The sequence below is a fragment of the Centroberyx affinis genome, unplaced genomic scaffold (genome assembly GCF_046629955.1).
Source record: "Centroberyx affinis isolate AG114_WGS23_722 - 3 ecotype Tasmania unplaced genomic scaffold, CSIRO-AGI_Caff_v1 ptg000840l_1, whole genome shotgun sequence".
NCBI lineage: Eukaryota > Metazoa > Chordata > Actinopteri > Beryciformes > Berycidae > Centroberyx > Centroberyx affinis.
In genome coordinates this window covers 214,228-240,862 of record NW_027279436.1, presented here as the reverse complement: position 1 = coordinate 240,862, position 26,635 = coordinate 214,228, and the positions used below count along the sequence as shown (strand labels likewise).

At 39.9% G+C, this 26,635-nt stretch overlaps 1 protein-coding gene across 4 annotated transcripts; it reads right to left on the bottom strand.

Moving 5' to 3' along the window:
- Positions 1–887: 887 nt before the first annotated feature.
- Positions 888–22,435, bottom strand: macroh2a1 (macroH2A.1 histone). Of its 4 annotated transcripts, XM_071520953.1 has the most exons (10): positions 22,347–22,435; positions 19,716–19,921; positions 17,888–17,994; positions 16,310–16,501; positions 14,128–14,229; positions 11,327–11,426; positions 10,035–10,043; positions 7,697–7,786; positions 3,814–3,988; positions 888–2,567 (listed from the first exon to the last, which is right to left on the bottom strand). In XM_071520953.1, exons 2-10 carry the CDS (start codon positions 19,885–19,887, stop codon positions 2,402–2,404), a joined length of 1,113 nt encoding a protein of 370 aa, XP_071377054.1. In that variant the 5' UTR covers positions 19,888–19,921; positions 22,347–22,435; the 3' UTR covers positions 888–2,401. The 4 variants fall into 4 exon arrangements, with proteins under 4 accessions (XP_071377054.1, XP_071377052.1, XP_071377053.1 ...); XM_071520951.1 differs by lacking the exons at positions 10,035–10,043; positions 11,327–11,426 and adding an exon at positions 9,524–9,614 and having other exon boundaries at positions 14,128–14,235; XM_071520952.1 differs by lacking the exons at positions 10,035–10,043; positions 11,327–11,426 and adding an exon at positions 9,536–9,614 and having other exon boundaries at positions 14,128–14,235.
- Between the last annotated feature and the right edge of the window lie 4,200 nt (positions 22,436–26,635).

Genomic DNA, 26,635 nt, shown 5'->3' with positions numbered 1-26,635 from the left:
CTAAACCTAATCTGAATCTAACCTTAACCCTAAAACCAAGCCCTAACCTTAGCTCCTTACAGAAGTGAGACCGGCCAAAATGTCCTCACTTTTGAGGATTTTCCTCATCTTTCTATCCTCATAAGTAGAGAAATACAACAAACACACACACACACACACACACCGGCTTGGTAGGCTAGAGCAGTGATTCTCAACCTTTTTCATATCAAGGATCCTAATGCAGTCCACATTAGGGCCACAGACCCCCACTTGATGAGATTTCTTCTCCGTGACCCAAATCTGAGAATATTTTTATTGGTAGATATGATTTTGTCCAGAATTCCATGACTATCTGTATTGTACGTAGAGAGATAACAGAGAAACTATGATAAAAACAGTCATTCTTCTACATTCTCTAATTGCGTTAACTTTTTGTAAATTAAATAATGGTGAAGCTAAATAATTCATCAGTTTGCTGCGGACCCCCTGGAGGTCCCCGGACCCCACGTTGAGAACCACTGGGCTAGAGGACATAACTGTATGGGGGATACTTGAGCTGAGTGTGGCTCTCAATCAAATCAAATCAAAAACGTTGCATCATCCATCTGCCATTTGTTCTGCAACACTCTGCATTATACTCATTTCAATACAGCGAGATGGATTTATTATTACATTCAAGACCCACACACACACACACACACACACACACGTTTCCCAGTGGGGACAATGAAGTTTTCTCTTACAATAAAACTTTGCACTGGCACACACGCATTTTCCACACATTTTGAGGAACCCAGACTTATTTTTTTTATGAGGTGCACAGTTTCTGGCAGTGTCCTAAGAGTCTGCATGAAATACAAAATGATCTCATAATTTCAACAGGAACAAGTCCATGTTTTGAAAGGCATTTTATTACCGGACTGTGTACAGACCTTGTGTATAATCATCAATTGTAGCAATTCTTTAGAAAGCATTTTACATGTATCATAAGAAAGTTATTGAAAAGTCCAAATGCAGCAGAGCAATCAGGTTTCTCGTGTACGTCCGTTGATCCCAATTCAAATCCAACTCAAATCAACCAATGTCTTTGTAGCCCTCCTCATTAAAGGGGTTACTCCGGCACAGGAAATGGCTGTGATGAAACTTCAATTCTTGGTTATAGAGAGCCATCTAGTGGTAGCTGGGAGAGAGAAACCATAGCAACAGTAGAGCGCCACTCCTTCCAGCAAAATGAATACAATTGCATTTGTTTATGGCTTAACAAAGACAAAAACACGCAAAAACAATCTCTTACAATTTTTTTTTCCAAATCGCCTGTGCCTTTAGAATCAGTGTGAAAATTAAAATAGAAAATAAAAATCTATGTTACAGTCCAATATTTTACTATAACATTTCACAAATACTCCATCTATATAAACATTGATAGGAACACACAATATAAACCATTTGTGTCCTGCAAAAACCTTTTATCTCCAGTTCTACCGTTTTATATCAGTACATATTATTATTATTACTATTTTTTTTACTGAAATAATTTTATGACTCTAGTACCAGGATTAGTGACATTGTAAAATGTAGGATATAAGATATATATAATGGGCATTTATGAGATTAATTAACCCCTTCTTCCAATTGCTGAAGTTTTTTTTTTTTGATTTTTTTGGGGGGAAATTCAAGGTCTCTGCAGCACACTGTATGAAGAAAGGCAAAAACCAACAGGATTTTGCAACACACAGCACAAAAACAAAAATCATTCCAATATTCCGTTATAATAGTCTCCTGAAGACCAAAGTATAGCAAACTTAACTTTTCTTTCTTCTTTAACTTTTCAGTATACAGTACTATCAACAAGAGAGATGTTCCAAAAAGCATAATCGATTCCAAAAATAATACACTGAAATAATTGTCTTGTGTTTTTGAGTTCAAAAGGAAGAGGATAGCTATCTTTGCTGCTATTACATGCATTAACCCGTATTCATCTGACTTCTCCGGAAGCCTTGTAATTGAGGATTAGCTATCTGATAACATCTTTTGTATATAATGAAAATTATATCTTTTAAAAGCAAGTTATCTCACTCAATGGATATCTTTTGTGTGACACTGTTTGTACTGAAGGACTGCAGAAGAAACAGTGCATTTCTACATTTAACGCCAGAGTTCAAATAAGAAATAATAACAAATATAGGAAAAATACAAACATAATGCAAAACAAGTTCCCGGCCTCAATAAAGATCCTTCTTTTTTGTGTTTTTTTTCAACAAATCACTGGTAAACATCTTCCTATTTTCTTGCAGGGAAAAAAAAAAAATCCCAAACCAGCCTTTACCCAGGCAGGGGATGTGAGGGTGGGGGTGGGGGGGTGGGGGGGTCGGGTGGGGAAAGGGGTATGATTGGAAGAAAGGGGACAAGGAGGCAAACTCTTTTAGCTCGTTTCCAGCTTGGCCATCTCCTGCACATAGATCCCTATGCTCTCGCTGTCAAACAGCACAAAGTAGACGGTCTTGATGGTGGAAGACATGGTGGCCACAAAGTAGCTGGAGATGGCCTTCAGGATCAGCTGGGCAGCCGTCTGCTTGGGGAAGCCATTCCTGAGAGAGAGTACACAATACAAGTACATGGGACACTTTGTGAAATTATGTCAAAAACTGGAGACACTTGTTGAGTTTTAGTTAAACATTTTCAGAGGTAGAGCTTCTCTGGAGGCAGAAATAATTTAATTGGTAAACCTTAATGGGTGGAGCCAAAGAACCACAATTTTTTAGAGCGCAAGTTAGCTAACTTGCAAACTTTAATGGCAAAGAAGAAAAACATAGCAATCTTTTGTTAATTCTAGGTAACTAGATAATGTGTAAAATGGTGTATTGACTCTCTTTCTATATAGCACAATAAGAGTCCTCGGAAAACAAACAAAAACAAAAAAACAAAACAATAAATTAAGTCTTTTCAATTGGGGAATTCTTTACTGGGAAACAAGCAAACGGATAGTTATTATGGCAAAGTTCATATTGCATAGCATTCGCTATATTTGCTTTACACAATATGTAGACAAAAAAAAGACAAACAAATTAATCACAGTGGATAATGAAATTTCAACATCCATAGCCATATGATGTGTCCAATCATATGGCATTCTACTGGCATTTAATTTCATAATGTTCATTCCAAGTTTACTGAAAATGCCTACTACAACTGACTATAGCCTACAAGCGATATGAAGATGTATCTTGAAAACAATGAAAAATTATTGGACAGTAATGGTTTCATAAATATTACCAAAGCGATTTAATAACATACTGAAATCAATAGAACCATAAGACCATGTTTTGTTGCTTTGTTACTGAAGCCGTTCCAAAGCTGTAGTTCATGTTTCCAGATGTAAAACATTTCCTTTCATTTAGAGCGGCTAGATTGATAATTAGCGAATCAATGCTTCACATAATCACATTACTCTCAGCAGATAATTATATTGTACAATGTCAATCTGAAGAGTGTGTAGGAGGCTTGTTGCTAAGGCGAGAATACTGCAGGGAATACTATAAACTGTACATGCCATGCAGGTTGTGTCTAATTTCTCTACTTTCATTCTGTCTACTGATTTTATTTTTGCTATTTTTCTTTTTTAGTTTTATGTGAAGCACTTTGTAACTCTGTTATTGATACAAGTACTAAACAAATAAACTTTCTTCTTCTTCCTCGTATAATATTCTACTATATGTCAGGTCTGGATGTTTGAGTATATATATATATATATATATGTGTGTGTGTGTGTGTGTGTGTGTGTGTGTGTGTGTGTGTGTGTGTGTGTGTGTGTGTGTGTGTGTGTGTTTTCCATACCTCCCACTACCAATGGAGGGGAAGGCCACCGACTTGAGTTTCTTCTCGTCGGCCAAGGCCAGGCAGTTCTTCACCGTCTTGTCCAGCATCTCCTCACACTTGTCGGAGCCCCAGCCTGGACTGTTACAGTGGATGACGTACTTAGCAGGCAAACCGTAGCCAGAGGTCAACACAGCTGAGGGACGGAGAGAAGAAGAAAGGTTAGAGAAGAGGAGAAACACAAGGAGAGAAAACAGCCGAGGGAGGAGGGAGAAGAGGATAGAGAAAGTGAACAGAGGGAGAGAGTAAATAAGGATGGAGACAGAGAGCAGAGAAGGAAGGAGGGAAGAAAGCGGAGAAACTGATTGAATAAAAGAAAAGTTAGACGAAAGAAATGGTGAAAAAAGTAAAGGTAGAAAAGGAAGCTGGGAAGTGAGAATGAGAGGATTACAAGCATTCTTTCAGCATCACACGTTGCATTCTCTGTAAATACACAGAAAAGCAAGGTTAAGTGGGGAAAAACATGAAACATGAAAACAGATTCCTACATTAAATCGGGTATTTTTGAGATCCGCAGTGAACCAAATCAAAACACCTAACTTGAACTGTTGCCACAGTCTACAAGCTGTAAAATCGTCAATATTCATCACTTTGTAATGTTAAAAGGCATAAATTGAGGCTGGAAGCATCTGTGGCGAGTTATCTTCAATAAACTGGATGACGTGTATCTAAAGATGTAATTTTACGACCAAATATCGCTAGAATAAACTAGTGTGAAAACATGTGGGGTCGTTGTCCCCTTTTAAACACTCCGATACATTTTGACGTTGAATAGATGTTGATGCAACAGTCTGCACCAATGTTGAAATCCAGTGTAAATATACTGTAGAGTATTAGTTAAAACGACGTCTGTAGTAGTTCAGCTGCTACCTGCATCGTTTTGTGAAATTGGGACCTTAAATATCTTACTGATATCAGTTCAAAAGAGCTTCCAAAGCTGTTATGATGATTTTTTACCATGCCAAAATATCATACTCTGACAAATTTTGTGTATGTTTTGTTTGGGTTGATGAATGTAGCGGCCGTCCTGCACGTCGCCATTGTTGGCTGGATTTCTATTCATCACATCTACTATCCACGGTCAAAAACAATTTGATTAACCAGTTTTGTCAGAACTGAAAAGCCAGCAGTTGCATTGGGACGCCCCGAGCTGCTGAAAGAAAACTTTGCTTTGTGGAAAGAAGAAAAAAAAAACTAGGAAAACTCCAAGAGCTTAATATGGTTTGACCAGGGTATTATACAGAGGTGGGCTGGAGAAATCACTTCTCCAGACAGCTGGAGAGGAGAGGAGAAGAGAAGGGGAGAAGAGGAGAGGAGAGAAGGGGAGAAGAGGAGAGGAGAGCAGAGAGGAGAGGAGAGGAGAGGAGAGGAGAGGAGAGGAGAGGAGAGGAGAGGAGAGGAGAGGAGACTATTTCTGGACGTATTTGAAAAACATGGTTGGTCTCTGGAGTTCAAACATCTAGTTTCGTCTTCCATCAAACCGCCTGCTGTAAGATACTGTAACTCAGCCAAAGCCCTTGACGCTGTGAAGTGAGAAAGCCTCCAGTCATAGTTCATTAGCCCACAGCTAGCGTGTGACTGGACCGGACTGGATAACAGACTCAAAGTCGAGGACAAAGCTGATTTCCAGATGGCACAGAGAGATGGAGAGACTTCAGACAGGAGAGTGAGAGCTAGTCAGACCGCATGTGTGATCTTGTCGTGAGGAAAGTGTGTAGACGATGATTATCATTTTCATGACTGCCTGCAAAGTTCAAGCTGTTTTATGGTTTGGAAGAGAGGAACAGTATGTAAATGTATTGGAGTGAGGAACAGTATGTAAATGTTCTCAAGTGAGGATGTAGAACAGAACAGAACAGAACAGAAACTCCATCTTTAAAAGTGGTAATCTGCAAGTTCCTCGTTTTAAATTTGGCAACATCTTTGGTGCTAAGCACTCATTGCTGTGGTGTTTTTTGTCTTATAAATGAGCCATGCTTTGCAAAGTAAACTAAAGCTCTCTCAACCTGCTTTTTGAAATATTAATACAAAATGTATTCAACTACTAGGTTTGACTTGAGGAGCACTTTATCTCACTTTCCCAGCACCTGCTCAGCCTTGAAAGTGGGAAGCCTGCTTGCAAAGTAAGATTGAACAAGTACTTTTTTTTTTTTTTTAACATACTGAAGAACTTATTCGACAACTGTTTTGAACCAGGTCTGGTCAGGATGGCGAATTGGCCCTCAAGCCGATCCAGATCCCCAGAATCCCTGACAGGCTCTGCTGGCTTGGTGTTCAGTCACCTGGTAATCTACTTATGAGCTCCACACAGAGAGCTGGATTAGGATGCTGAGTTAACTTGGCTGAGTGTGAGAGAGAGGGGATGGGATGTGGGATGTGGGGTGTGGGGGTGATGAATAATGAGAGAGACAGAGAACGAGTGAGAGAGACAGAGAAAGAGAGGGATGATGAGTGAGAAGGACAGACAGAGTGAGTGGGTGAATGAGACACAGAGAGTGAAAGATTAAAGTGTGAGAGCATGTGTGTGTGTGATAAAAGTGAGTGTACCTGTGCGAGAGTGGGATAAAATCAGGAGGGTTTGACCAATACAGTTTTTGGAGGTCGATACCTATACTTTTAGACTGAAGTTTTCTACAGAAATCATTTTATGCCAAAATTAAATGTCTTTAAATTTTATTTTCACGCCATTGGACCTTGTACTCTCAAGTCTAAGATATATTCTGAAGACATTTTAACTTTTTTTTAGTTTTGCGCACCATTTCCTGGTCTTTATTCAGTATTCAGTATTATTTCCCCACCAGAATTGTATTCTTGGCAGGATGGAAAAGGATGACTCGACTCTGGGATACATTCGGTCTTTAAATGAGGAATCAGTTTACATAAGCATAATTGAACAATTAAATGAGTAACTAAAATGTGTAAAGAAAGTATGATTTAATTGCAGGTTTCATTGACTCTTTATGTAGCTGTGGTGAGGGAGGAACCTGCATCATATTGAAGGTGAACGACACTGACTGGCTGATATCCGATACTTAATCAAAGGCCAATATTGGCCTGCTATATTGGTACAACCCTAACAATTAGTGAATGAAAAGGAGACAGAGTGGAAAAGGAGTGGGTGAAAAAGACAGAGGGAGGGAGTGAAAGGGTGTGTGTGTGTGTGTGTGTGTGTGTGTGTGTGTGTGTGAGGGGCTCTGTGAAACCTGTGTGTTGATGAAGTGCATGTCCACTCTGCATAAGAGCTTATCCTTACGACAGTGTTCTGACATCATGTGCTGCCAAAATGACCAAGCCCTGTCCTAGCTGTGTGTGTGTGTGTGTGTGTGTGTGTGTGTGTGTGTGTGTGTGTGTGTGTGTGGTCAGAGATTTACAGGACACACTGACATCACTGTCATAGGAGCTGGGTGGTGCAACCAGTGTGCTTGAGTGTATCAATATGAACTTTCCAAATCATTTAATGACTACAATGGAAATACGTCATGCCAGTTTATTGTTGCTTTGGGCTGTGCCTAACCCTACGTTGAGACAGAATGTAAAAAGAAAAGAAAAAAATAGAAGCAGTGCGAATGCACGGAAAGTCAATGGAAGGAGATGAACGCAATTTCGCTCTAGAGGCTTGAATTGAGGTGAAGAGGCATTCATTCTAGTTCAATTTTTTCAACTTGAGAGGAAAATTCATCTGATGCAGCAAAGCAGAACTCTGTAGATTTCTCCCCCCACCTAGTATTTACAGCAGGACAAATGTCTATTGCATATTTATGACCAATAACACAAAAAACACAAAAGGTTTAGAAAAAGCGACATTGGTTGAGGTGGATAATAATATTCCACCATGTAAACTTACCGCCAGCCACCTCTAGAGGGCCGTTTTTCTTCTTGAGCTCCTGTATCGCTTCAGTGAACTCCTTCCCTCCCTTCTTTTCCAGAGCGCCACCTGTAGATGGAAGAGAGGACTGGGGTGATTAAATCCCCATGTACTGTAGACAGACAGACAGACAGACAGACAGGCAGAGAGAGAGAGGTGGGGGCGATGGTCATGCAGGCAGACATGAAGACAGACAGGTAGGCAAGCAGACAACGATGCTGAAACTCATTTCACCTGGCCGCTCTCTGAATCTGAGCTTCCCCCTCCCACGCAGAGTTAGAGTTACTTCATTTAAGTCTCACATACAAAGAATGCAAAGATTCAAAGCTGGTATTCTCCAAATGACTCATTCTGAGTCAGTTAAACTACTGTATTAAAGCCTCAGTGCCTAATTGCTTCCCTCTGTCTTCTCATACTGGCTCTTTCACCCTCAAATTAAATTACAAGAGTTTCTGATTCAAACACTGACAGTACAAGACAGCTAAAGATGAGCCTCATATTTCTTGAGGCTATAAAAGCTTTGTTTACATTGTTTTCATTTCAACATTTAAAGTAAAACAGACTCTTTAAGAATCTAAATGAATATATCTAAAGTTTATAAAATGTATGTGGCCGAATGAAATGCGGTTTGGGGTGCTGGGAAAGCAAATTTAACTATGCTCTCTTCCTGTTTATTTTAATTGCAAAAGGAAATCACTCCACATTGATCACACTGTTTCAAATTTATTTATCAAAGCTAAAGAGGGAAGCCACACAGAAGACCAGAGAGGAGGTCGATGATCCGAGTCCAGCAGAGCCAAAAATATGAGTGTTCTGGCTACAATAACATGAAAAACAAGCAGGAAAGAAAAACACAATAAAGTTAATGTCAGCCTTTAAAAGAAAAGTTAGTAAAAACCGGCTCTTCCAATTATTTCAAGCAACAGAGTAATAGCCAATCCAAACAAACAAATATAACATAATGAATCTGGTCTTTGTAGTGCAACAGCTTGCTGTATAGTAATTAGTGGTTAAAAAAACATTTACCGTCATTAAAAGAAAACTTAATGACAATGACATATGCGCATTGATCAACCCTCAAGAATTTGAATCTGATCCCTCAAGAAATAAATTTGTCTTGTTTGCGATAGAAACATGGTGGATACTCTCATTAACTAGCTGAACGGACAGCGCAGTCAAGGGGATTGGGGTTGCAAGAAACAAAGCGGCTCCCAGATTGCCCACATTGTAGTCGAGTGAAACAAAGCAACAAGCAGCGTGGTTTCCCGGTTACAGAAATGCTATTTATAGTGTATGCATTATATGATGCAAGTTAACCGTTATGTGTACCTCATATTTCAGTTATCTTCCGCATGACTAACAACAGTTCAATATTTGGAATTTATGGTTGGAGAGCATGAAATGTTTAAATAGTAACTAAACCCTAGACCACTTTTGTGGGTTTGCTTCTATCTAGTGGTTAAAAGCAAGCTATTGCAATTGCCATTTTCTATTGGCTGATCTTTGGTGCCATATACTCATGGTACATGGTATGGTGCTTTGGATGACAGTTTACACCAAATGGCATAAATATCACAATGGAGCATGTAAGTGTAGTGGGGTAGCGGGTTCAATACCCGCCTTCACCATTCCCATGTATTGCAAGTCACTCTACTGTATATCAAACAGCATCAGTCAAAATGTAAAAATAGAAAATGCAATGCTGTTGTGACTTTTGCCCATCGACTACAATGCAGGCTATCTGGGATATGCAGAGGGAGAAAACACAGGCAGTCGTGGTCTCGGTGGTGTCAATGGTTCCTTTACCTACTTCACCACCTGTATAGAGGGAGGAGTTGGTCGGGTGAACGACAGCGTCGCTCTCCACGATGGAAATGTCAGCTTGGACAACTTGCAACTACAGACAACGACAACGACAACAGGCAAACAACATGGTGGTAAAAACACAGTGAGTGATGTAACAAGATGGGGGAAAGACGAGAAGAAGAACAGAAACAAAAAAAAGAATGAAAGAGAAAGAGAGGAAGTAAAGAGATAGAGAGGTGAACGCGCTCCTTATTGGCTGATGACGTCACAGGAAAAAAGGAGGCAACTGGGAACATGGCGGGTCAGATTATCCAATTAGGAAGCAGGATTGCACAGAAAGCCAGACTAACTTTCATGGAACTAATCAAACTACCATGATTTTTTTGTTGATACTCTTCAATAAAAAAAAAAAAGAGTGCTTGACAGTGCATAGCCCGATATTCACATTTTATTTTCACAGATACAAATTAGGACATCAAGACAACCAAATTTTTTCAGTTCTCTGGCTAACTGCATAATCCTGTATTCTGGAAAAGCGCCCATGAGGATTAAGAAGAACCGGGAATTTTATGATCACACTCCAGGCCACCAACCTTACAGTACGGCTGCAGTGAGCAGCTAACGGATTTGCATGTCAGCTTTCTGGCTGCCGTGGTGAATTATTATTCTATTCCAATGCGTCTCTGGAGCAGCGACAAGGCAAATGCCTGTACGTTTATTGTACTTTGTCAATTAAAGTGATTCAGAAGGCTTCACCTGGCCCAGATATCTCATAAACATGCCATGCAATTAATTTGACTTTTGCTTTAATGCCTATGAGATCTGGTAGCCAACTGTAAGGGAGCAACCTGGAGTGTACCTTAAAATATCTATATGATAGGCAGAGCTGCTCTGAGGGGCTTTGATAAAATCCTTGAATGTCTCCACAGAAACCCTTGTTCTACTACCAAGAGTTATATATTATTTATGATATTCCATTGATCCTCAAGATAAAATTAGTCTTTCTGCTGCCCCTCCACTAAGAGGTCAGAGGGCAGGCTCAGCCACAGAGCAGGCCAGTCACCTGTGACCCTCACCATGTATTCATACTGCGAGCAACGGAAGTCCATTCATTTCCCGCAGAGCTGAGTGACCGGGGAAACTCAAGACAATGTGTGGACAGTCAACAAGTTTTTTCGGCTGAGAAAAGTTGACCACGGCTGAACTTTTCGCAATCATCTGCCATCAAAAACTAGTCAGATTTTCATGGTTCCTTGATTCCCTACCGATGTGATTTTGTTTCGTGAGCAATAGTTCCCCCTAGTGCAAAATGGACAAGAAGTGGATTCCAGCCATTCAAAGCTTCCCAGTTCTCTAAAACTTGTATTTTAAAGATGGCAGCGTCAATGTCTAAAAAACGATGCTTAGAGAACGGTTGCATCCTCCATTGGGGTCGATGATGAACTCTGAAGTCATTTGAGTTTTTTCTGTATATTTACGATTAATGCTACCTAATTAGCGCTCGCTCGCTAGCTAGCTATGTTGACTTGACATAACATTGTAGCTGCAGACCGCTACATAGATGTAATCAGATTCTCTCGCACCAAGTTGCTCGCAGTGTGAACAAGCAGTCACTTTAGAAGACGGCTAATCAATTTCATTATCCAGCAAGATTTGTTGGTACACCTCTGTAAGTTTTTGCATCTAATTTATTGCAGATTTAATTTAGGAGAGGTCGTCAAATTGTTGAGCTTTCAAGGATTTTTTTTTTCCCCCAAAACCCCACCAAGACCAGAGGGGGGGTGGGGGGGAGGGGGGGCTCACCTAGATCATCTTTAAGTTCAAGTTCAGCATTGGTGGGGTTGATGACCCCCTCCACGTCAAAGCCAGCCAAGTTACTGACCTCGCTGTGGATAAGGTTGAGCTGCGGAGGGGGAGGAGGCAGGGAGAGCGAGGGAGGGGGGGGGGACATGCCGAGGAGGGAGGGGGAGGTGGGGGGGCAAGAAGGAAGGAGGGAGGAAGCAAAGCCATTAAAAAAAGATTCACACCACAACTTAAAGGGATACCTTGACTTTTGGTCTATTGCAAAACTGGACACTCAGCCTGTCCGCTCTACAGCTGCGACCATACTGACTACCAAGCTGCTTGAATGCACATAGTGACTGAATGCTGAACGTACCTGAGTGGAGTGATATTTACAATTTACTGTCTGAATATATAATGATATGTATAGCCTACTGTCTCTATGCAGTCATATGTACAGTTTAATATCTATTATATGTCTTGCACTGTTCCTTTAGTCCAGTTGACCACATGATGTCAGTAAACACTGTTACTGTGTACAGCATGTTGTGTATATGTCTGTGCACCAAGACAAATTCCAGCATATTAATTGTACTTGGTGAATTAGATTTGTCTAATACTAAACTTTAGTTGGGTTATGGCTAGCTGTATCCCATAGTTTCGATAAGGAATGCTAACAATGCTTGGAATTTTAGGAATACTGAAGGACGAATGTGAATGTCTTGACCAAAACAAAAACCTAAAAAATTCAAAATGTCAAGGTATCCTTTTAATGGTAAGAATTTCATATGGACTGGCAACATCCTTGTTAGTATTTCAGAGTTTAAGATTCATTAGTCACCTGTTATCCCAGTTCAATTGATACAACCACTTTTAGACTGGATAAGAAAATGCCAAGATCATCCCAAGACAAAGTGTGGAGCAGAATAGTGATTTTCAGTGTGTGACAGAGATTGAATAATCCATGAGGGGAAATCTAGGGGGAGGAACTGTGCAGTTACAATAATTAAACTATAAAATAGCAAAATACTCGGTTTTCTATTCATGGGTTCATTTTCCTAACCAGTGGAAGGTTAATTGCATTCATTTGATTCATTATCTTCCATTGATTTCAACAAATATTTCATCGAGTACTGCGCCCTTTACAACTGGAGAGCATCCAAATACAATAACTGACTGTAGCATAATCACTTTTAAGATCCAATTAAATTAGTTGAAGTTGGATTTCAATCTATGTAATCCATCTAGTGGATGTGTAAAATATTGTGACATTTTATAGAAATGCCCATAAACCAATACAGTATGCGTTTGAATGCTTGCATAATTCAATTTGGATTTCAGGCTTTTAGATCCATATATAAATGTATAAATGGCTATAAACATTTTACAAAAATTCAAGTCAAAAACAAGTCATATTTTCATACGCAGCAGCATGTGATGTTTTCTGATGTTCCTCATTAAAAAAATGGGTATTCATTGATGAGGAAAGCAAGCAAAGGCTGTTCATCAAAGAATCCAAAACAGGGGTCTGTGTTACTGTGCATTAACCACAAACTCAACCTGCATTATATAAAACTTCTCAGACTATTCTAGCCAAACAATATAGGCAGCATCAATTCCCAATTTTCTCCCAATTCCATGTGTGTGCTAATGCAGCAGCCTCTATTAATTCAGTAGTATTAATTAGCATATTAGTATACCTATTATTAGATGCCTATTAGATGGTGAATGCACGTTAGACCAAAGTATGCAGTGACATCAGCAGCAAATAAACTCACAATAGGGCACAAAAGCAGATGATTGTTTTTACAGCAGGGCCAAAGCCAGGGAGGCTAACAAATCTAAGATACACATGCAGTTCCCATAGCATTCATGGATGTTGCTATTGTACTTTTACAACTCAAACTTAGTACACTGCTATCTTGTACTGCACTCTAAGCCCTGATTTGAAGTGCAGGCAAGTATAGAAGAACTGTTAGGAAGTACAGCATATTGGAAACTTACACTGACTGTAGAAAATATCAGAAACACCTGATCTTCACCTAATCACCTATTAAATCTGCCTCGGTCATGAAGGGGAGACGCAGATCAAAGATAGATAGAAGATGAGGTGGAACTCAATATCAGGAAGATGGACCTCATGCTTTGTACATTCAAGTGTATTACTTTTAAGTGGTTGGCCCCTAGAAGACCTGTGGCCTGGCCGGGCAAAAAGATATTTGTTTTTGTGTCTTATCAGTAACGTTGTAAAGAGCACAAGGAGAGCAAACTGATTAGAGAAGAAGAAAACTGTGTATATATTCTGAGAGAGATACTGAGCACTGATCTGATCATTACTTTTCATTACTGGATCATTACTGGACAATACAGGCTCAGACCATTAGATTTGGGGTCCTTAAAAGATGACACAATCATTTTTTTTCTACTATAGATACTGAAGATCATTATAAGTGTGAGAAAGACACAAAATTAAGTCTTTAAGACTTTCCTTTGATTTCTGATATATTACACATTGCCCTTGGTATTGCATTTTAGCATGAGGGAATCCTCTGAAAATCTATTTTAGCCTGCATAAGTATCAGTGTATCCCTCAGTAAAAGCAATTCAAGTAGTTAGTACAGGCCTGTCTAGTGTTAGTATAGCACTGAGCTGGTGGAGGGGCTAGTATTGATGATTTTTTTTTTTTAAACCTAACTGTAGACTGGAATGGGTTATCAATGCATCCCTTACTTCAATCAATCAACAACTGACTCAACTCAACTTAGATAGTTAGCTTACACCCGTCTAGGGTTTGTATAGTAGCGAGTTGACAGAAAACTGACCTTTTGACCCAGGAAGAGGCTCTTGGTGGAGAGAACAGTGAAGCTGTCGGCTGGAGTTCCCTCTGTGGTGCTGTCTGCCGACGCCGCCTTGCTCACCTCACCCTGTTTCTGTGGAGACACAACCATCAGTCTCATTATCCATATGAGCCAAATGATAGCCGTATGATCATGTGACACTTGATTAATGCGACAGCGACAGAACAGCGGCTCTGGATCTGGTGGCAGGGCTGTAGTACCTAGAGTACTGCAATCTCTTTGAGACTACTTGTGGTCACACATTTGGATAGTCCAATGTTGATACTCAACTTCCTATCACGTGACTATAATGTGTCACTAAAAAGTCTACTGAGTTTCAAGTGATACTCATAATTGTGTGAAATGTAGTCCATAGATATTCAATGTCCGGGCTAGGCTTAATCTTAGGGTTGGGGTCAATGTTGGAAATAGGGTCAGGGTGAGGGTTACATACTCTGTAGAAATGCACCAATAGGCAAGTGGCGCTTTTTTGAACATCTACTTTTTTAATTGCCTGATAGTTGAGCATCACCATGGACTATCCAAATAAAGTGTTACCGTCTTGGTCTCGGCCACTATTGGATGTTGACTCAACTTTTTCCTGCCTAACTAAACTAACTCAAAACTTCTCAAACTTCTATGCAAGGAATTCTATGCAATTCCTAAGCATGGATTAGTTGGATGTTGAAGGTCATAGTACAGAGCTCCTGCAGATAGATCTACCATACATCACTGTCTGTCCATAATAAACTCCTTAATCATTATTTTTGGAAAGAAATGTACAGTTTCTTGCCCATTTTGGTCATAGTTTGAATAGGACTCGATTTGCTCTTATTTCAGTCTTAACTTGGTTTTGACCCTCTTTGGACCTGGTCTTGAGCTGAACTTGACTGGATCTGGTCTTGGAATAGACTTGGACTCGACTAAGGTGCTCAAGGACTCTTCAGCAGGGTGGATGATTGCTGATGAGAGGCTTAAACCCGGGTTTTCCAGTTGCAGGGCGGTTTCCCTACTCACCACACCATCCTGCTGCCCATATTTCCCCAGTGTTGTATTTTGTACAATGTTGTATTTAGCGTAATATTACTACAACTCAATAGTATTAACTTTTTGGTATTTCAAGTACTGTCTCAAATAAGGTGTAATGAATTGACTGATCATTTCATTCATTTATCATGACACAAGATGGAACCCCACTGCTGAAATGTTGCCCCCCATTGCTATAAAAAGGTAACAGCAATCAAAATTCATCATCACTTCTTCAAGAGACATTTTAAATCACAACAAATAATGGAAATGACAGTGGGATTAGGTCTAACGATTTGATGAAAACACTGAAAATACACAAATTCAGAGGATGCAGAACAGCATCAGGGTCGATTCGGCAACAGAATTCATGAATTGCCGAGAAGCAACTATCCATATCTGCAATATGATGCAATCTGTGGAAACTCCTGACTTTCACAAAGTCAATTTGAGCCAATCTGAGCACACTACATCTCACACTGAGTGTGACAGTAAATTATATCTAAAAAGGTACAAAATCTCCATGAACTCTGAACATGAACTTGACAGAAAAACGAACCAAATTATAAACACAGGGTCCTGGCAGCTAAACAACCTAAATTAGTTTGAAGCTGTTTCATGATGTTTGGTGAATGATGCCACTCTTGATTTTACCTGTCACCCTGCACTGCCTACTGTCTGATAAAAGCAGACATGCCTTAAAATTACCTAAAATAAACACAAGCTTATATACTGAAGCTCTTAGGTCAGGAACTTTCAAAATAAATCAAATTCCAGTCCGTGTAACTTTAGCAGTTATGAACACATGAAGAAATAACTGAATATGAGCATCAGTCCAGACTGCAGTTTGCCCTTGATTCATTTTGCTATGCCATGCTTCCAAGCAACATCATTCATCCCATTAATACCCATAAACCCTTGTGTTTTGGGGTTTGGATTATGTTATCACCCCTAGTGAACCGCACCGCAGTTCTCTTGGAAGAGGACCGAGACCCGCATTTTCAAGCATCTTGATGCGGTCATTTGGTGCCACCCAAGTTTGAATGACATTATTCTCACCTGTCCAAATGAACCAAAAGGAGTAAACATTCCAGAGTTTGAATAAACCGCTCGAAACATGCCTGTTCAGCTGATGCCATACCTTAGCCTTTCCTCCTCCCTTTTTCCCGCTGAGTTTCTTGGTCACCGGTTTCTTGGCCGACTTGGGTTTCTTTTCGGGGGCGGGCGTGACGGGCGTCTCCAGTTTGCCCTTTGCCCCTCTCTTCTTGGCCAGCAGCTCTGGATGGATGTTGGGCAGGACTCCACCTGCTGCAATGGTCACTCCTTTCAGCAACTGAGACAGAAGAGACAGAGTAGGAGACTTCAGTTGTCTGGGTCCAGCACTGGAACAGTGTTCGGTTCCCACTCATATTCGTTAATCATCTCTGCCAATTAATTTGGAAGGAGGTTATGTTTTCATGCCTGTCTGTTTGTTAGCAGGATATCTCAAAAAGTAACAATCCAATTTGGTAGACAGATAGCCCTTGGCCCAATTTGAGATAGATTCTGGTGGTGATCCAGATCTGGGATTTCCACCAATAGATGATCATCGTTTTTTTGCCATAACTATGATGCTGCATTCATGTGCTGGTGGGAAGGTCCAACATCCAGGACCTCCAAGTCAGCTGCTAGACAGTGTTACATTCACATGTTATTTTCTCGGAAAATCAAATCCAGAAGACAGAAATTAGGAAACATAAACCGCCCTGGAGGCTGCAGCTTTGCAAGTTGGAGAATTGTTTAGCGTAGGCTTGCGCTCTGCCGAGTGCCTTGTAGTTAAACATGTGACAATTTGAATTTCATGATTTGTGGAACTGGCAGTGGCTTCACAGTTTGACTATACAGACACTGAGCAATGGGACTGGGCTCACCAATTTGTGGGCTGGACACTGTTAGTCTGTTTTTACAGGTACCCACATGAATAAAGCAATTCTTTGTTCCTGGTTCTTGAATAGCATTCAAGGTTGAGGTTTGAAATACCATTCATTCAAGTGACTTTTAATTCATTAAAGCAGCCCCCAAAGACAGCTATGCGAAACCAAATATCAAAATTCAAATGGTTGTGTTGTTAAAGAGTGACTACAAGAGAAAATAAATGATCCATGGAGTTGGATCCAGCCTATGGGGAGAGACACATTCGATCAATAACAAATCCTGACTCAATGTTCCATATAGAGATGCATAAAAAAGCAGCAGTCATGCTTACACTGATGGTTCAATATACTGACTTTGTTACTGTAAAGTAACACAACTTTTAGTAGGAAATCCACTAACTCTGGATCCTTTTTAAGTGGGGGGTGAAACCCTAAGCCTACTTTTTTCAGCTGTTAATCAATGTTCAGGGCAATTTTCTGATGAAACACATCCATCCATCACTTAATGTTGTCTACCTGGATTTTATGTGCAAATCTCAGCTTTTTGGCAACAACTAGTGGTGGAAAAAATATTCTTAAAAGGATGACGTGTTATCATTTCCTATCCTATTGTCGCCCACAACTTTTTCAAAATTGGGGAGTGGGAGGAGAGAGGCAGTTTCTGTCCGTTTCATCTCCCTTTAAGTAGTGGATCAGGAAACTCAGGGCGTATTGAACTAATGAATACAAAGTGCCTGCTAGTGTCCAGTTTACATGAATGAAGACTGTCTAAAATTATGTTTTTAGATCTCTGTACAACAACTGACCTGGTTCAGCTCCTCATCATTAGCGATGGCCAGCAGGATGTGTCGTGGCGTGACGCGGCCCTTCTTGTTGTCCCTGGCTGCATTACCTGCCAACTCCAGGATCTCAGCTATAGAAAAAAATATATATAAGATGATTTCATCAATAACTGTTGTAATGCATACAGAGTTCAGAAAATAGTATGACCACAGTATTGAGTTGCACCTCGTTGTGGACAATCCATGTCTTCCAAGGCTTACAAATCTTTTCACATGTTAGCTCCCCTTCCCTTCATGACTGAAGTCGATTTAATAGGTGAACTCAATTGAGGCTCGTAGCTTTCATGTGGTCCTAATATTTTGTACAGTCAGTGTAGAGTAAGAATGAATTTATACGCATATGAGAACAGAGGGAATCTAATGTATCCTAATGGATTCGATGTGTAAGTATGCCTTCAAATGTAACCAAGCAACTCTCAAGCAAATACCAGGCAATTAGGTGATAAATGAACTGAGAAACCTCTGGAAACATGGCTTCAAACAAGAGTTCCCTCAGCACTCTCCACAATTGTCATATCTCACTCTTTTTTCCCCACTAGGGACCACACTCGGAATAAGTACAGAATGTCTGCATGTTTCAGAAAGCCAAATTTAAAAGTTTTTGATGCAATCTGGAACTTAAAACCAATTTAACCACCAAAGTAAACTTAAAAAATATGTCAAAAACAGCCCAATACTGACTGAACATAGCTAATGACAGTGCTGGAACTATAAATGTGCAGTATAAGAAAAAGGAAACCTAATTATTTAGGGATACGATGGCAAACTTTGGTTATTAAAGTATATGCAACGAAAACAAGATGTTTGGCATGTTCTATAAACCCTGTCCTGTAATCTCTTAATTAAAGAGTCATGTGGAACAAACTTACTGCAAATTCTAAGTGCAAATAATGTAATAATGCATGAGAAATTTTTAAATATGAAAATTAAAATGTGCATCCCACAATTTTTGCCTATTTGCCTTACTTTCCACCTCTGCTTTGACTAGATATCACTGAATAGAGAATCTATAAATACCTCTAGTTTCATATTTGCATCAAAATTAACTAGAAAACATAAAACATAAAAAATGAACCTGTCATTACACAGTGATAAAACTGAGACCTCTGAAACTGTACTTAAGACATTTAGTATTTTTAAATACCATAATTTTGGATGATTTAAGGCTTTTTCTGGCCTTTTAAAGACCTGCAGACACCCTGAAGTAACTAATGCTCTCAGATCCCTTAACAACAGTCAAAGTGCCCTTGAGAGAAAAGCTGCTCAGCGGCCAACAGCACAAGACTGCAGTTGGACCGCTCAGCTCCCAGGAGTGAGTGAGTGAAAATGAATGAGTGAGGCAGGACGCTGCTGAAAAAGCCCACTGAGCGCTAGACGTCATTACAACCTTGCGTTTATGCTTTGCTCTCATATAACCCAGGATCTTTTTGGCAATGTACGTCCCAGTTTTAGACCAAGCAGTAAATACATTATTACATATTTAAACAATGCTTAAACAGCTGTAAACATGAAAAATATGCACCAAGATAATGCTTTACTTTTGTCATTTACCCCAGACGATGCAGACGTTACTAAATTTTCACTTCTAAACCCTATGTAGCCTCATTTTAGCATAGACGTCTATACCCAATTAGACATCTTTTAAATGGCTAATCAACGTAAACTTGCTCAGTGGGAGAACATGCCACTCTGCAAACTTTCTCTGGATTAAAAAAATGTCTTCTATATCTTCTGTGTTCAAATATGTGCAGATGCAAATATTTTACCCAAAATAAATCCAATCCAGTCTCACCAGTAAGGTACTCCAGGACAGCGGCCATGTAGACTGGGGCTCCCACCCCGATGCGGTACTTGGGCAGGCCCCTCTTGATGTAGCGCAGCATGCGTCCCACGGGGAAGATGACCCCGGCCTTGGTGGACCTGGACGTCTTGGTCGTCTTCTTCTTTCCTCCTCGGCTGGACATGTTGCCGATTCCGTTCCGCTACCAGTGTCAGGATCTGCTGGGACGCAGCAAAGAGCACCCATGAACACATTTGGATATTACTTCTTTTCCTTCTCTGAATTTTGATCTAATACAGAATGAGCGGCAACTACTGAGTATGTTAAGAGTGACTTTAATCCTTAAAGCTGCACTAGGCAAGATTTTACAGAGAAGAGCCTTCCATCACCTCTTAACTGGAATGCCACAGACTTGCACGTTTTGCCCAAATTAAATTCTGCTGTCAGGTATGTACAATTATCCACCACAGGAAGTGACATATCTAACTTTAAGAGCAAAATACAATCTGTCTCCTCAACAGTGAGCCACGCTCCGTCCAGAGAAAGCTGGACTCATCAACGTTAGATCTTTTCCTCTCTCGTCTCTTTGTTTTCCTTTGGTATGAAAAACATCACAAACCAGCCAGTTGGTAAACATGAGCGAACTGTGTGCAGTTTACTGACGTCACATTACAGGATTTCTGGGTAGTTCAAAACTTTCAAACAGTTGCCTCTCGCTGCCATTTCAGGGCCACAAATATGCAAAGTTGCCTAGTACAGCTTTAAACTAAGAAAAAAATTATCTGTAAGACTCTAAAATTATTATTTTTCGATGCTTTTCTTTTAATTATGCGAGTAAATTCCTTTCTGTGTGACATTAAGACATGCCATCTACTTTTTTCTAAACAGTATCAGACCAAACTAAATTGAATTCCTCAATAAAAAGTACATGTTGCATTCTTATTGTAAAAATCCAACATTTTGAAGCTTTGCTACCCTTCGATACCTTCAATTTGATATAAAAGATTGGTACAGTGCTGATACAGTAGGTATCATATTCTAATGAGCAGCCCTAACTATAATATTACTGCCCAGACTCTTGGGCATGAGACGACAAAATACACTCTTTCAAGATCTCCTGCAGTTCATTCTCTGCTTTCATAAGAAATTCTCTGGATGCAACGACTACCACCTCTATTTTAAGTTTGGATATTACTGTACATAATGTCAATATTTCTTAACATACACTGCGTCGTGGTCTAGAATGGGTTGTGTATCTATTCCTATTGTTTTACATGTGCTTTAATGGGCCTGGAGTCCCACTAAGTATCTGATGTGAGTCTATTTTTACAGGCACTGTATACATAAATCAATGTTCCTGTGAATGTGTCCATTTCCCTGGTTTTATTTTTCTGCATGAGGTATTCAGATGGCTCTATGAAAGTAGTGTAAATACCATGTGAAATCAGAGCGGTTTGGTTCTCCGGTAACAGACATAAAACATCAGATAAATAGGAGCCAACGGGACAACCAGGAAATTTGGAGAACAAAAAATTATTCTTATAAAACATCAAACAAAGTGTTGTTGTTGTTGACTGACCCAAGGTGAGGACAAGGAATCTGTTGCTTTACCCCATGACTCCCATTAATTTAGCATAATGGTGTGATAATTACCCCAGATCCAAGCTATGCAAATCCAGTTTCATCTGTATTTTGTTTTTGTTTGTTTGTTTGTTTGTTTGTTTTTCCAGATTACTCTCAGGCAAAAGAACAATTTGAATATCGCATGCGTTTAAGAGGCATATAGATTCATAAGAACCCAAACAGATATTTTATTAACCTATTAAATTAACAAACAGTGTCGACATCGTGGAAATTTTTACAGAGTAAGCGCATGGCAATGATTTATTAGGTTAAGCCTTCATAAGAATTCAAGTCAAGCCTATGAATAATTCCATACACCATGTGAAAATGCACTGAAATAAAATCAAATTGTATTGAACCACAGGCCTATACACCAATTAGCTGTTTGTTATTGGTAATCAATTAGCCCCACGGTAGGCCAGGCTATTCCCTACAACTGCTTTATTGCCATTCTTGTTGCATCGATTTCCCCAACAACCCAATTTTTTTCCCCCTTTTTTGAAAAACACACGCCATGCCACATAGAGCCTGTAGCAATTACAACGTTATTGGCCGAGAGATAAAGGCTCGCAGTTTCCCCGCAACATCTGCAGCAGCTCCTCAGCAGCCAGGTGTAGGTGGGCTAAAACACACACTGGGCATTTCTTCAGCAGCTGGCCACTGACAAGACAAGACTACCATTTCCGCATGTGAACAGCCCGCTGGATGACGCGCACAGGTACATTTACTGTTTCTGCACGTCGGCACAATAATCCCCGCTGTCAACCGAGGCTGTCAGGCGACCTAACGACATTTTCCTGGTCGGTCAGCGAGTTTTCCTCGGGATTAAACCGCGGCAGAGCGGCGGCGGAGCCCCGGCGGCTGCCCGCTCCCTCGGTCTCCGGTCTCGGCCTCCATGCCAGAAAAACACGACATGGCAACCTTAACGGCTCCGTCGGGAAAACGGAGACAGACTCGCGCAACCCGAGGCAACGGAACCCGACCCGACACGACGTTAACCAAACCCGGTGGATTACTTACAGAACAGGGCTCAGCAATATGTCTCCGGTCCTGTGTGGCAGGCAGGCAGCCCCCCGGTAACAAGCCTGGGCAGTGTCCTCGACTCCCACAATCCACAGCGAGCTAAATATTGGAGCGAGCCAGCGCTGCCGTTGCCATGTGTGCGGAGCGATGCAACTACTGGAGAGATAAAGCTGCTGTGATGATCTTTACCCTCATCACACACCGTATACTGACACGGCCTTTACATTGACTAACTGAGCACATGATATATCAATACTGACAGATATACTAAGCTCACACCGGGCTACATTCTACTGAAATGGCCTTTTTACTGCAGCCTGCAGCCTATCCCGAGTTTATTTATTTGCACAAAATATAACAAAAAGTGGTATGAAGGAGAGAAAAAAATAAATGTGGTTATTGTGCAGGAGAGATCAGAAGCCAAATGCTTATAAAGAGGAGGGCTTTCCCTGGAAGTAAAATAATAAAAAGGACTGCAATTAGGACAGATCACAACATCATAGCAGTAACAAAAAATACAAAATAAATAAATAAATAAAAATGTGGGTGTATGAGACCAAACATAATACAATTAAGTAAGTTAATAAAAATAGGTAACAACCAAAATAAGTGAAAACAACAACAACATGAAATTAGTCAAACAAGCAACACAAGCAGCCTACATCATGAATCAGTTGACCTTTCAACCCTAACTTGATTGAATCCAATTGATTTTAAAGGTGTAAGGAATAGCTTCAGCGTACCAGCCTGTGGGCAAACTTCACCTTTATCTCCCTATAATTAACTCCTTTCAAAGGTGACACTTATTCATTCATCTGTGGTGCTCAGGGTGGCCCCAGCTACAGTGTTTGCCTAAGCAATATACATGCACACACACACACATTATTAGAGCATGTTTTCATATAGGATTGCAGTGTTGCAGCATAGTTGCCATTGTGTTAATGGCCTCCACCTACTGTAGCCTATATGCAACACATGGCTGTCAGTTGGGTATGGCAAGGTGTGGCATGTGGCATACTTTAGTGTATAAGTAACTCCAAATCTGATCTTGTAGTTTTAAAGTTAGTAGTTAGAAGATCAAGTAAAAGATGCAAGACATTTATTTGGAAGCTGTAATGTTAAAAAAAAGTCACATCAGAGAGGCATTCAAGTCCAATGTTTCCTCTAAACTGTGCAAAATAATTTGTCACATTGACACGATAAGAGTAACTTGACAGTCATCAGTCATTGCTCTAATTTGTCCTCGGAAATTCAGTCAAAGCTTCGGTGACTTAATGCCACACCTTATGGTTTTAGTGAGTTGACTTCTCTGGTCCAACACGCCCCTTCTTGACTGGATATTGATGTTGGTTTCTGCTCATCTGTAACACTCCTCCGTCTTGGGACTCCAGCAGCTCAGATCCTAAATCTGTGGACTGGGGTATCATGTGATTTAATTTGACTATAGCGGTTGTGATTGAGTGATCTTATCTGCATCTTATCTGTATAAACCTTTGGAGTTTGAGACAAGCCCCATTTGGCTGCTGGACTGATACAATTTGGGCACGCATGTTGTAGGTTATGAGATAACTTAAGCCCATCAACTCTTTAATTTGCTGAATCTCATGTCATCATACATCAGAATATTGTCAGGAGAAATCACTGTTACAAACTACAGACACCAGAGCGATGGTTAATTCAGATTCAACCTAATCAGTTTAAAACGTATAGCCTTAATAGAAACCACAATTCATTTGATAATCACAAGATTAACTCTAAGGGAAGATGAAAGCATTATTCTTTTTATATTCAAATTTTGAAGAAACTCAACTTCATGATTTGAATGAATTGGAATTAAACAAAACAAAATAAAAAAAAAAAACAGACAGACAGGGCATGTCAGGGCATTTCCTTTCAGGCGATATTGTTCTCCCACTGGGCAGCTGAGCAGCCGCTTGGCTCCACTGAGAGCAAATGTGAGTGAACTCCAAACCTGAATCAGCACACGCATCACAAAATGGGTCATCGTTTATTTAAATCCAAAGGCACTCACGGCCTGTACTCCCCCCAGTCTGTCGAGGGAACTGCATGTGCCAGTGACAGATGTGTGCCAAAATCCAACAGCACTGATGCAATGACAGCAGCTTCACACTGGAGGTCAGACCTGAGCTGTGCATTAAAACACCAAAAACAACTAGTACTAATCTAATCACTGACATTTGATAGATGTAAATACTCTTACATACTACTGTTTTTAATTGTAGCATTCAGTAGTCATGTCCAAAGATTCCGCAAGCCTAGATATGTATGTAATCATCCTCTGTACTTAATTATATTGGATGAAACTAATGCTTCCCTGTAATTTATTAATCACATCTCTTATACTGCAGAATAAAATAGGAATTAAACCAAAAGTGGTGATTCCAGAGTTGAGGCTTATATAGAAAGGTTAACAAATTATTCTTTTCAAGGATCAAATGTCAATGTTGAAGTTTTTCCAGTCATAGCAAGTTTCACAGTAATCGACATTGTCCCATTAAAATGTTCAGCGTGCATCCATCATTTTAACTGTGGAAGCATTCAAAGTGCCACTTTTTGGCCTCCATTTGTGAGATACTGTATGCCAGATTTTTTCTAAGCAAATTATTTTCATTGCTTTGATCCATAGAATTATCTCTTAAGATTACACCAAGTTTCACAGTAATCGTGGAAACCCAGTTGGAGCTCATTATGTGATAGACCGCAGTCTCACAGACCAAGCACAGCCATATTTAGTCCAGCAGCATGCATGTCAAATGTCATCACTTCTGCTCACACAGACTGAGATATCAGTTTTTGGGCATTTGTGGCTCCCTCTATTGGATGATCTTAAAATGGATTTGAAGTGTGTGGCCTATCAAATCGATGATTAATGGACAAACAACCACAGAGTTATGACCAAATAATTTTGTGATTATAAATAATCAATCTGGCAGACTAGGATGGTTCAAGAGGCAAATTGGTGGAACTTGCAGCTTTATTAACTACATTTGGTGTTGATTAGTAATGTATAAGTCAAAGTGTTAGTGCTTATACACCCTCATCATAGAAGTGGAACCTGCCATAATTTTCATGTTATGGGGTATTTAGTAAGTAACAACAACAATCCAACAGAAAAAAAAAAAAAAAAACTTTATGTTTGACCCCTTTAAAACAACACAGTGGCCCAGTAATGTTTAGGTAGGAATATGAATAGGAATATGAATTGTCAATTGTTTCCTTAAGAATATTGTATCAAGATTCTTTCATAATATAGGCTAAAAGAAATATGAAAGGCTGCATATCGCAGGCCTATACAGTAAATTCCCAATGAAAGGTCTGCAGGCCTCCAGGGGATTCAGGGATTACCAGAGGGTCCCCATTAAAATGAGGAATAGTTTAATTTCACTATTATTTACATGATTAGAAAACAACAAAATGAAATCTGTAGGCTAAAAAGGAAGACTGTTTTAATCATGCTGTAGATTTCCACTGTTATCTCCCCACCTTCAGTAGTTGAAGAAGAAATTTATGTAATTTGGGACTAAACCAGATCCATTATTATTTTTTTTTTTGGCAAACCTTTTCCCCAGTTCTTTACGTAATGGTTAGCGTTAAATTACCTTCTGTAAGCTAATAATCACTGATAGTGGAACCACAGCAGACAAGACAAGCCTGCAGGTTATCTGAGGGTCAGGGGGAGTGAAGTGAAAGGTGAAGGAGACGTCTCTCTGTTCTGTAACATGAACAGGCAGAGGGTAGGGTATGTGTGTGTGAATGATTTTAAATATTAAATAAGATTCATGGGAACATTTCTGTCATAAGTCCTATAAGGCCATAATGTCAGGCTTTGTCCTGCGACTTTCGATTATTTACTGCAATCTCATGAGTGAGTTGGGGCTGTGACCCTGACACGATGCAGAATGTGAAATCTAAAAAATAAATGACATAGGTACACACAATTATAAGAAAGCACCATTAATTCAATCTTTTGAAGATACCCATCGACTCCTCTCCTATCTCTCCTGTAGGCTACATTTGATATTGCCTGCAGTCTACATTATGTACTGAAGCAGAAAAAGAAAATCAAAGAGTGAGAGAGAGAAAGAGAGATAATTGCATTCAAAATAGTAACACATTTGGGGGTAGGACACACACACTGAGGTGTATTTAATAATGCAGGTTACTGACTTTTATGTTGTAGATTGATATGAAGTTTTATATTTTTGTATTATGAAGATATGGGATGTTTTTCTATGATCAAACAGCAAAGAGTGGCACTAATTACT